At 40.0% G+C, this 13,476-nt stretch overlaps 2 protein-coding genes across 2 annotated transcripts in view; one reads left to right on the top strand and one right to left on the bottom strand.

Moving 5' to 3' along the window:
- Nucleotides 1–427: 427 nt before the first annotated feature.
- On the bottom strand, nt 428–7,396 carry exosc5 (exosome component 5). The gene is made up of 6 exons (XM_024144674.2): nt 7,262–7,396; nt 6,948–7,061; nt 5,904–6,025; nt 5,302–5,442; nt 4,986–5,075; nt 428–768 (listed from the first exon to the last, which is right to left on the bottom strand). The coding sequence occupies exons 1-6, from the start codon at nt 7,356–7,358 to the stop codon at nt 673–675; spliced, it is 660 nt and encodes a 219-aa protein (XP_024000442.1). The 5' UTR covers nt 7,359–7,396; the 3' UTR covers nt 428–672.
- A 174-nt stretch (nt 7,397–7,570) lies between these two features.
- The window catches only part of bckdha (branched chain keto acid dehydrogenase E1 subunit alpha), a 9,751-nt gene continuing 3,845 nt past the window's right edge, over nt 7,571–13,476 (top strand). The window contains exon 1 of the mRNA XM_024144675.2: nt 7,571–7,776. Within this exon, the coding sequence (XP_024000443.1) occupies nt 7,663–7,776 (114 nt within the window). The 5' untranslated portion in view covers nt 7,571–7,662. The remainder of the gene's footprint in view (nt 7,777–13,476) is intronic.

Below are 13,476 nucleotides of genomic sequence, written 5' to 3'. Positions count from 1 at the left end.
CTGTCGACACGTCTGTCGACACGCTACGACGAGGTCTGTCGACACGCTTACCGACGAGGTCTGTCGACACGCCATTACCGAAGCGAGGTCTGTCGACAGCTACCGAGGAGGAGGTCTGTCGACACGCTACCGACGAGGTCTGTCGACACGCTACCGACGAGGTCTGTCGACACGCTACCGACGAGGTCTGTCGACACGCTACCGAGGACGTCTGTCGACACTGGCCGGGGTTAGACGAAGAAAACAACAAAGCACTTTTGAGATTCACCCCATGTGTTGATCATTCAGTCTAGTCAGAGGTCAGGGGTGAAAGGTCAGGTGAAGGAGCGTGAGCTGATCAGGTGTACCTGTACGGTTGCTGTTTACAACCCCTCGTGTTATGATGAAATGTACATAGAAAAAGACTACCAACGTAATAAAAAGACACTTGACTAAACATGTAGCTTTACTTTCAATGTTTGACAATAACATTCATCTTCTGGTTCATTTTGTGGTGTTCGTTTCATKAAGCGAATATCAATTCTTTAAAAGCGCAAGAAAAAKATAAAAAGCWTTTTTTTTTTTTTTTACCAATTCCAAATATTTTATTTAAAAAACAACAATGGTTTGGTCTGTAAAAATAAAAACAAAGATGCAAAAAAAAATGGGAGACAGAAGCAGAAACCTGGATAATCAGAGTGTCTTGGAATATCTTCGTCTGACAGAATCTCTGTAGAACTGGAAAACCTTGTCTGATGCTTTCTGGCTGACAGCTATACACTGTTGMAGCTGTAGGGAGAAAGACAGGGGTACAGGGGGAATAGTCATTGGCTATTGATCTTTGTAGTGSACTGTTGAGGGAGCTCGCAAGTAAGCATTCCACTGCACTGTTTATACCTGCTGAAAAACTGTGKAGCCCACATTTAAAAAAAGAAATAMTAGTTTACTACAGGATATTATAGTATTCTGTAGTAAACTGCAGAATACCATACAGCACACTGTAGTATCCCTCGATCGTGTAGTGCTTACTATCTAAGTGTGTAGTATACTATACACTAGTATCCCTCGATCGTGTATTTCTTACTATAGAATGTGTAGTATACTATACTCCGCACTATAGTATACTTTGATAACGTAGTGCTTACTTTAGAAATTGTAGTATACTGAATAATTATATAATACACTCTGAAGTATCCCTCAATCATGTGTAACGCTTACTATAGAATTGTGTAGTATACTGTAGAATATTAAATACAGTATTACACCCCCCCCCAAAAAAACAGTATTGTCTGCAAAAACACTACAGTAATTAGAGTATATACTAGTTTTATTACAGTATAGAGTTAGCATATACTCTACCCATTTCCATATCCCTGTGTGTGTACCAACCATGAGTGAGAAACCTACATGCCAAGTATACACCATATATTGTGTTCCCTACAGGTTATAGAAAAGAGCAGAAACTCTGAACTTTTCATTCAGGGTCCAGTCCTACAGGTTATGGAAAAGAGCAGAAACTCTGAACTTTTCATTCAGGGTCCAATGCCTACAGGTTATGGAAAAAGAGCAGAAACTCTGAACTTTTCATTCAGGGTCCAGTCCTACAGGTTATAGAAAAGAGCAGAAACTCTGAACTTTCATCAGGGTCCAGTCCTACAGGTTATGGAAAAGAGCAGAAACTCTAACTTTTCATTTCAGGGTCCAGTCCTACAGGTTATGGAAAAGAGCAGAAACTCTGAACTTTTCATTCAGGGTCCAGTCCTACAGGTTATGGAAAAGAGCAGAATCTGAACTTTTCATCAGGTCCAGTCCTACAGGTTATGGAAAAGAGCAGAAACTCTGAACTTTTCATTCAGGGTCCAGTCCTACAGGTTATGAAAAGAGCAGAAACTCTGAACTTTTCATTCAGGGTCCAGTCCTACAGGTTATGGAAAAGAGCAGAAACTTGAACTTTTCATTCAGGGTCCAGTCCTACAGGTTATGGAAAGAGCAGAAACTCTGAACTTTTCATTCAGGGTCCAGTCCTACAGGTTATGGAAAAGAGCAGAAACTCTGAACTTTTCATTCAGGGTCCAGTCCTACAGGTTATGGAAAAGAGCAGAAACTCTGAACTTTTCATTCAGGGTCCAGTCCTACAGGTTATAGAAAAGAGCAGAAACTCTGAACTTTTCATTCAGGGTCCAGTCCTACAGGTTATAGAAAAGAGCAGAAACTCTGAACTTTTCATTCAGGGTCCAGTCCTACAGGTTATAGAAAAGAGCAGAAACTCTGAACTTTTCATTCAGGGTCCAGTCCTACAGGTTATAGAAAAGAGCAGAAACTCTGAACTTTTCATTCAGGGTCCAGTCCTACAGGTTATGGAAAAGAGCAGAAACTCTGAACTTTCATTCAGGGTCCAGTCCTACAGGTTATAGAAAAGAGCAGAAACTCTGAACTTTTCATTCAGGGTCCAGTCCTACAGGTTATGGAAAAGAGCAGAAACTCTGAACTTTTCATTCAGGGTCCAGCCTACAGGTTATGAAAAGAGCAGAAACTCTGAACTTTTCATTCAGGGTCCAGTCCTACAGTTATGGAAAAGCAGAAACTCTGAACTTTTCATTCAGGGTCCAGTCCTACAGGTTATGGAAAAGAGCAGAAACTCTGAACTTTTCATTCAGGTCCAGTCCTACAGTTATAAAAGAGCAGAAACTCTGAACTTTTCATTCAGGGTCCAGTCCTACAGGTTATAGAAAAGAGCAGAAACTCTGAACTTTTCATTCAGGGTCCAGTCCTACAGGTTATAGAGAAAGAGCAGAAACTCTGAACTTTTCATTCAGGGTCCAGTCTACAGGTTATGAAAAGAGCAGAACTCTGAACTTTTCATTCAGGGTCCAGTCCTACAGGTTATAGAAAAGAGCAGAAACTCTGAACTTTTCATTCAGGGTCCAGTCCTACAGGTTATGGAAAGAGCAGAAACTCTGAACTTTTTCATTCAGGGTCCAGTCCTACAGGTTATAGAAAAGAGCAGAAACTCTGAACTTTTCATTCAGGGTCCAGTCCTACAGGTTATGAAAAGAGCAGAAACTCTGAACTTTTCATTCAGGGTCCAGTTCTACAGGTTATAGAAAAGAGCAGAAACTCTGAACTTTTCATTCAGGGTCCAGTCCTACAGGTTATAGAAAAGAGCAGAAACTCTGAACTTTTCATTCAGGGTCCAGTCCTACAGGTTATTGGAAAAGAGCAGAAACTCTGAACTTTTCATTCAGGTCCAGTCCTACAGGTTATAGAAAATCTGCTCTTAGTATTTGCCCAGTAGGTTCCTCAAGGAGAAAGCCCCCAACTTCTATGTCAAAGATGATAAAACACTATAGTATATATTACAAAACACTATAGTATATACCACAAAACACTATAGTATATACCACAAAACACTACAGTATATACTACATACTACAAAACACTATACTACATACTACAAAACACTATAGTAATACACAAAACACTATAGTATATACCACAAAACACTATAGTATATACCAAAACACTACAGTATATACTACATACAACCACTATACTACATACTACAAAACACTATAGTATATACTACAAAACACTATAGTATATACTACAAAACACTATAGTATATACTACAAAAACACTATAGTATATACTACAAAACACTATAGTATATACTACAAAACACTATAGTATATACTTACAAAACACTATAGTATATACTACAAAACACTATAGTATATACTACAAAACACTATAGTATATACTACAAAACACTATACAGTCATGTCCATAGATTTTTTTTAAACACTACAGTAAATACTATAGTATACTTCCACAAAAACATTCCCGTTAATAGTATAGTATAGAAATACTACAGTATTTAGAGCATCGCATACTACAGGATGTATTTCGTACGGGAGGTGATGACTAAACTTTGCTTTGATCAACAGCTTTAATTAAAGTTTAATTCTATGTGCTATCACCATAGGCTAATTCATTTATTATTAATTAAGCGGTGCTTATAGTTGTCCTATTTCACACATGTACAAGTATGTATTAAAACGCATGTGAATTGGAAATGTGTTATTATTTTTTATATATCCCCCTCTCCTGAGACACCCTCGGAGGTGGGGTCACAGCCAGGGTCATCCATTATAAACATTATTAACCATTATCAACCATTATCAAACCATTATTTTAACCATTATCAACCATTATCAACCATTATCAACCATTATTAACCATTATCAACCATTATCAACCATTATCAACCATTATTAACCATTATCAACCATTATCACCATTATCAACCATTATCAACCTTATTTAACCATTTATCAACCATTATCAACCATTATCAACCATTATTAACCTTATCAACCATTATCAACCATTATTAACCATTAATCAACCATTATTAACAATTATTAACCATTATTAACCATTATCGACCATATCGACCATTTATCAACATTTTATCAACCATTATTAACCATTATCAACCATTATCAACCATTATGCAACCATTATTAACCATTATCAACCATTATTAACCATTACAACCATTTACAACCATTATTAACCATTATTAACCATTATTAACCATTATCAACCATTATTTAACCATTTATCAACCATTATCAACCATTATTAACCAGTTATCAACCATTATTAACCATTATACCATTATCAACCATTATCAACCATTATCGCACCATTATTAACCATTATCAACCATGATCAACCATTATTAACCATTATTAACCGCGACCCTGGAGCAATTAGGGTTAAGTGCCTGGGTACATAGACATATTTTTCAGCTCGGGGATTCGAACTAGCGACCTTTCGGTTACTGGCCCAACGCTCCTAACGGCTACCTGCCGGGTTTTATGCAAAGTCCGTTTGTTTAGAGCAGTTAACACCGCTGGTGCTTCGGTGATTACATTTTACCATACTTCCAAACACCACTGAATAGAAATGTGTGATTTAAGAGGTGGATATTTACTGACCTCGTGAACTGTAAAAGACCCTCTGGTGGATGACATCATCACTCTGCGCTCGGTACTGTCAATAGCGAAGGTCATCAAAGCTCGACTTTCCTGAGAGAGGAAACACAAACCAGTAGGTTCAGGCTCAATCAGGGCGTACTACTTACCCAGTGTGCTGCAGTTCTTAGTACGTCACACATAGAAAGGTAGGAATAGAAAAACTATTTTCTATCATGTGGAATAAAAGGAAATTCATGTAATGTCAAAAGCAAAAAGCTCATTTGAATTTAAAACTGAGTCATCCTGTGGTAATAGCCATGCTATAACAATCATCTACCTTCTCCTGTGCTGCGTTGGGGTCGGTAACGACCTGGCCATCTGTATCGATGGCACAGGTTACCCCAGCGAACAGACAGCTCATAGGCAGCCCTGCGTCCATCAGGGCCATACAGGCTGAGTTCAGAAAGCAGGACAACAGCTGTTGGTGGGGGAGGATAAGGAACAACACTACTGACACACATAATAATAAGACGGCATCTACTGTCCCGTCCTCTGCACCTTCTCCACAGACCTGAAGTCTACGGTCTCTGAATGAATTCTGTTCGCAGCCAAACTCCCTCAAAAGTAGGACTCCAAGATCCACACACATCCATCGTGCAAAGACAAAACTAGAAGACTGTCGCGGAGATTTGACGTAGCTTATTTTTGTTTTATTTTRGGTCTATGCTGAATGAATGTGAATTCAGGGAGTGCAAGGTGTCCCAGGATGTTGTGTGTGAGAGGAGTGAGGARGGCACGGAAGCCCACTTCACAGGCTGAATAAACACCTGACTGCAGTCTTAGTGCAACAYGAGAGAAAGCTCAGTCCTTAGAGAAACCCCTGCAATGGGACTGGTAGTCTAACACTCAACACACACACGTTATTTCACTAAAGGATACTGAACCGTCATCATGGACCACTTGGAGGACGAGAGTGAGGGAGGAGCGTGGATGAAGAGTGGAGAGAAGAGATGCCTCGCATGTTTCCCTCACACACTGTTCTCTGGCTCGCTCTCTGACACCTGAGGAAGAATGAAAATGAGGTCTGACWCTGCCATCTTGTGGTGTTCTGTGGAAGTGTATCATGTATGTCCATTAGGTGTATTTTATTTATTTATTTAACCTTTATTTAACCAGGTAGGCAAATTGAGAACACGTTCTCATTTACAATTGCGACCTGGCGCAATATAATAAGGGACTTAGTCTCGGGCCTAACAACACCCGTTCCATTTTACCCTGCAAACACCAGCTTCTCTGGCAGAATCTCTTAAATATATGATTCCTCACTCAAAAGGGAGTGGGATGCTAGTAGTAAGGGGAGGTAATTTTATTGCGTGCATCAGTCAGTAAAGGAAGAGGGGAGGAGTATGGGATGTAGGAGAGAGGAAGTTGAGTTTGGCCACAGGTTTGAATGCCACGTCAGGAAACAGAGCTGTGTGATGAGTGTTTAGTGGAGGAAACGGTAGACCATGTGTTGATATTTTGTGAACTGTATGACGTAGATGAGGAGAGATTGTGTGAAAGGGTTAGAGAGGCTGGACTGGGTTGGGGTTTGGGTGGTGTAGTTGGGGGAGGGAAGTGATGTCTAGGGCTCTAGAGGGTTAGAGAGGCTGGACTGGGTTGGGGTTTGGGTGGTGTAGTTGGGGGAGGGAAGTGGTGTCTGGGGCTCTAGAGGGTTAGAGAGGCTAGAGGGGGTGTAGTGGGGGGAGGAAAGGGAAGTGGTGTCTAGGGCTCTAGAGGGTTAGAGAGCCTGGACGAGGTTTGGGTGGTGTAGTTGGGGGAGGGAAGAGGTGTCACTTTCTTAGAGGAACAGGACTAATGAAGATCATTTAATGTAGGTGGGCCGTGACTGGCCTCACACTCCAGTACAGTAGGTGGCGGTGTATGCACCTTAAAAGTTGCTATCTGCCAACCTAATCCCAAATAAGAAGATTCCTTACTCACTTGGTAGCCCCACTTTGGGCTGCATCACAACTTCCAGGGTAGCTCTGTCATAGATCTCCTTACTGACCTTCACCTCCGCCGGGCCATACACTCCAGCTAATACACTGGTGTCTCCTGCAGAAACACAGACCCAATGAAAAATACAATAACATAATCCATATCTGAGACAAAGTGMTGTAACGCAGCACAGCTTGGATGAGTATAGTTAGGTCACTTCTGTCTTGTTGGTCAATGGGGGGGGGCAGCGTGAGAGCAGCTACGGTATAGTTCGATACATTTCAACGATATCTTGTTCTGATATACTGCTAACATACCTTGGACGAAGGACGACGATCCATCAGGTCGAGAAAGTAAATTCTGTTCGCAGCCAAACTCCCTCAAAGTAGGACTCGCATATCCACACACATCCATCGTGCAAAGAGAAAACTAGAAGACTGTCGCGGCGATTTGACGTAGCTTATTTTAGTTTTATTTTGGGCGCTCAATGATGACGCCATTACCCCAGTCGCCTTTTTTGTCTGTATCGCAGATCTCAAAGAAATTGTTAGGTGTAAGCAATAAGACCTAAACCCAGATAGCGGTTTCATGGAGCACAATTATTTCAGATCTACTAGACTTGCGGGAATTGATTAGTCGYTTAACATACGCTGCTAGCTACTGTAATTTGCAACTAGCAGAGGTAGCTAGCTAGCTAGCTAGCTAAACAGTGAAGAAGATGGCGACGCTAAACGGTATTAAGAAAATGTATGGGATCTGTTCTCATGTAATCCGCCAAACGACTGGATTGAGAGCAGCAAAACTCATTCAGCWGAGGGCGTTCAGAGTCAATGTGAGTTTATAAGACATTTTATAGCTAACCCATTAGTTAATGTGAGGAATTGTTGCTTGACATTGCACAAGTTAGCTAACGTTATGGCTAGTTGTGGCTAGCAAGCTAAACGTMATTTAGCGTACATTAATTAGTTGAATATATTCAATGCACATCCATCCAAATGTAAATTTTAAATAACATTCTTGTTTTGCATGTTTTCATTACTCAACATAAATAGCAAGTAAGCTAGCCAACTTGGTAACACGTTTGTTTAGCACCCACTGGAACAAATAGTTAGCTAACATGCTAATTTATCATTAACTTGCTAGTCTGGAAACCCTAGTGTTGCCTTCATTTTGAATGAGTTATCTAACGTTAGTTACTTTGATATGCGTGTTTGATATTACATTCAGGTATCATTAGTAGGTCACTGCTAAGTAGTGACGCTTCATTTTCCTGCATTCTGATTGGTCGATTGTGGGGAGTGGAGAACTGCAGACGTCATTTGTGAACGACGCAAAGTCGAACTTCTGCGTAACTATCAATACTTTGAGTGGTGATGATGATGATGATGATCATACACCAATGTTTTACAAGAGAAAGTGAGAGCCTTCTATTTGACCTGTCTAATCTTGCTAGCTACGTAGAGCGGGGGTCTGATTTCAAACCTTCACAAGCGTACACATCACCTCTAGGAACAGCTGGAAGGTCAGATACATTTTTATTTTTTTTAAGCAACAGGGTAGACTGTTGTGTGGAGCTGCTGCTTGTGATTACTGTAGTAAACAGTGCCAACAATTTAAACTGCGTCACTAAACCCTTCCTAAGTGACCCGTCAGACTGCTGGCTTGGTGTGTGTGTGTGTGTGTGTGTGTGTGTGTGTTGTGTGTGTGTGGTGTGTGTGTGTGTGTGTGTGTTGTGTCACTGTTAAGTCGTTCGAATGTCTGCAAAATGACTCAAAATGTCTGCAAAACCCTCTCTCTGAAATTCAAGCAGCTACAACTGGCCATGATTGGGAGTGTTAACTGGCTTGCCTAGTTAAATAAAGGTTGTTGTTTTTATCGCCAAAGCAACAATGTATACAATATAGATTGTAATAAAAGAATGAAGAATAATATAAAATGGTAGTAAATATACAAACAAATAAATTACAATAATAACATTATTGTAATAACAATAACATGGTAACAGTCAATAGATGAAATATAATATGTATAAAGGGTTAACATGGAACTATATGTAACTAACTGTCATCCTGACCATTACATCAGTTCTACCACCAGTACTACTACTAACTACCACCATCATTACTACCATCAGTACTACCACCATCATTACTACTACTACTACCACCACCATTACTACTACTACTACCAGCATTACTACCACCATCATTACTACCACCACCATCAGTACTACTACTACTAATACAGCTAATCATTACTACCATCATCAGTACTACTACCACTACCACCATTACTACCACCACTACAGAAGTACAGCCTGCTGTCATTCTGATCTAAGAATATTACTCCTGCTTATTATGAAGAAAAAATAAATCTGTTTAACTTTGTAAACTAAAGGTGTGTTAGAATTATTTTTGTTGTATTAATGCTATTTAATCTCTCCTCAGCCTAATATTATTCTGTTTGTCCTGTGGGTACCTTTGCCACTGTTCCACCCCTTGTGTATGCGCTGTCATGGTGCATTACTACTACCACTACTACCACCATCATTACTACTACCACTACTACCACCATCATTACTACTACCACTACTACCACCACTACTACCACCATCATTACTACTACCATCAGTACTACTACTACTAATACAGCTAATCCATTACTACCATCATCATTACTACTACAACTACCATCATTACTACCACCACTACTACCACCATCATCATTACTACTACTACAACTACCATCATTACTACTACTACAACTACACATCATTACTACCACCACTACTACCACCATCCATCATTACTACTACAACTACCATCATTACTACTACTACAACTACCTCAATACTACCACCACTACTACCACCATCATCATCATTACTACTACAACTACCATCATTACTACTACTACACTACCATCATTACTACCACCACTACTACCACCATCATCATTATCATTAACTACTACAACTACCATCATTACTACTACTACAAACTACCATCATTACTACCACCACTACTACCACCATCATCATCACTACTACTACAACTACCATCATTACTACTACTACAACTACCATCATTACTACCACCACTACTACCACCATCATCATACTACTACTACAACTACCATCATTACTACTACTACAACTACCATCATTACTACCACCACTACTACCACCATCATCATTACTACTACTACAACTACCATCATTACTACTACTACAACTACCATCATTACTACCACCACTACTACCACCATCATCATTACTACTACAACTACCATCATTACTACTACTACAACTACCATCATTACTACCACCACTACTACCACCATCATCATTACTACTACAACTACCATCTTACTACTACTACAACTACCATCATTACTACCACCACTACTACCACCATCATCATTACTACTACTACCATCATCATTACTACTACAACTACCATCATTACTACCACCACTACTACCACATCATCATTACTACTACTACCATCATCATTACTACTACTACAACTACCATCATTACTACCACCACTACTACCACCATCATCATTACTACTACTACCATCATTCATACTACTACTACAACTACCATCATTACTACCACCACTACTACCACCATCATCATTATACTACTTACCATCATCATTACTACTACTACAACTTACACTAACTACCACTCACTAAACTACCACCATCATCATTACTACTACTACCATCATCCATTACTAACTACTACCATCATCACTGCTACCATGTCATTCATTCTACTACACCATCATTACTACCAGCATCGATACTACTACTATCCACCATCATCATTACTAGTACTACTACATTCATTACTACTACTACCACCATCATGCATTACTAGTACTACTACCATCATTACTACTACTACCACCATCCAGTACTACAACTACCATCATTACTACCACCACTACCACCACCATCAGTACTACCAGACTCACCATCAGTACTACAACTACCACCATTACTACTACCACTACCACCACCACTCATTACTACTACCACTACCACCATTACTACTACCACTCACCACCATCAGTACTACAACTACCACCATTACTACTACCATCATTATACTACCACCACTACCACCACCATCAGTACTAACAACTACCACCCATTACTACTACCATCATTACTACCACACTACCACCACCATAGTACTACAACTACCACCATTACTACTACCCACTACCACCACCATCATTTACTACCACCACCATTACTACTACTACATCACATTACTACACTCAGTACTACCATCATCATTACTACATCATCATTATACTCCACACCACCATTACTACTACCACTACCACACCACCATCAATACTACTACCAATTCATCATTACTACCATCATACTACCACCATCTAGTACTACTCATCATTACTACTACTACCACCATCAGTACTACCGCATCTTCTACTACTACCACATCATTACTACTACCACCAGTCACTACCACCATCATTACTTACTACCATCATTACTACCACATCGATTTACTATACCACCAGTTACTACATCATCATTACTACTACCACCAGTACTACCACCATCAATTACTACTACCACATTACTACTACCACCAGTACTACCATCATCATTTACTACTACCACCAGTACAACCATCATCATTACTCTTACTACCACCAGTACAACCATCATCATTACTCTACTACCACCAGTTACTCCATCATTATACTACTACCACCAGTATACCATCATTACTACTGACCACCAGTAGTACCATCATTACTACTACCACCAGTAACTACCAGCATTACTACTACTGCCACAGTACTACCATCATTACTACTACCACCAGTAGCACACCAATCATTACTACTGTGCACCTAGTAGCTACCCATCATTACTATTACTACCACCAGTACTACCATCATTACTACTACTACCACCAGTACTACCACATCATCATTACTACTACCACCAGTACTACCATCATCATTACTACTACTACCACCAGTAGTACCATCATCATTACTTACTACCAACTACTAACCATCATTACTACTACTACCACCAGTACTACCACATTACTACTACTACCACCAGTAGTACCATCATCATTACTACTACTACCACCAGTCATTACTACTACTTACCATCATACTACCACCAGTAGCTACCATCATCATTACTGCTACCACTACTACCATCATTACTTCTACTACCACCATATACTTACACCACCATCATTACTACTACCACCACCATCATTACTACTACTACCACCAGTACTACCATCATCATTACTACTACTACCACCAGTATGTACCATCATCATTACTACTACTACCACCAGTACTACCATTCATCATTACTACTACTACCAGTAGTACCACCATCATTACTACTACCACATTACCACCATCATTACTATACACCAGTACTACCATCATTACGACTACCACCAGTAGTACCACCATCATTACTACTACCACCAGTACTACCAGCATTACTACTACTGCCACCCAGTCACTACCATCATTACTACTACAACCAGTAGTACCACCATCATTATACTGCCACCCAGTACTACCATCATTACTACTACTACCAGCATTTACTACTACCCACCAGTACTACCCATCATTACTACTACAACCAGTAGTACCACCATCATTACTACTGCCACCAGTACTACCATCATTACTACTACTACCAGCATTACTACTACTGCCACCAGTACTACCACCACATTACTAACTACTACCACCAGTACTACCATCATCATCATTACTACTACCACCACACATCATTAACTACTACCACCACCATCATTACTCTTACTACCACCAGTTACTACCATCATTACTACTACCACCACCATCATACTACTACTACCACCATACTACCATCATTATACGTACCACCACCATTCATTACTACTGACTACCATCAAACTTACCACCATACTACCACATCATTACTCTACTCACTTACTACCATCATTACTATTACTACTACACATCATTACTGACTTACCACCAACCCATCATTACTACTACCACCACCATCATTGACTACAACCACCCACCATCATTACTACAACCACCATCACCATTCCTTCACTACCTACTACTACCATCACTCATTACTACTACCACCACCATCCATTACTACTACCACCACATCATTACTACTACCATCATCATTACTACTACCCCACCACCAATACCACCAGCCACCAATTACTACAACCACCACCATCATTACTACACCACCACACCATGTTACTTACAAACCACCATTTACTACAAACCACCACCATCATTATACCACCACCACCACAGTACCACACCACCATTACCAACCACCACCATCATTCAATACTACCATCACCCACCTACTACTACTACACCAGTACTACCATCATTACTACGACCACCACTACTACCATCATCATCATTCCTACCATTTCATCATTACTACCACTAACAACCATTACTAATCTCTCTTT

The sequence above is a fragment of the Salvelinus sp. IW2-2015 genome, unplaced genomic scaffold, assembly GCF_002910315.2.
Source record: "Salvelinus sp. IW2-2015 unplaced genomic scaffold, ASM291031v2 Un_scaffold5660, whole genome shotgun sequence".
Taxonomy (NCBI): domain Eukaryota; kingdom Metazoa; phylum Chordata; class Actinopteri; order Salmoniformes; family Salmonidae; genus Salvelinus; species Salvelinus sp. IW2-2015.
The sequence above is the reverse complement of the archived record's forward strand: the minus strand, read 5'-3'. Positions and strand labels throughout refer to the sequence as shown.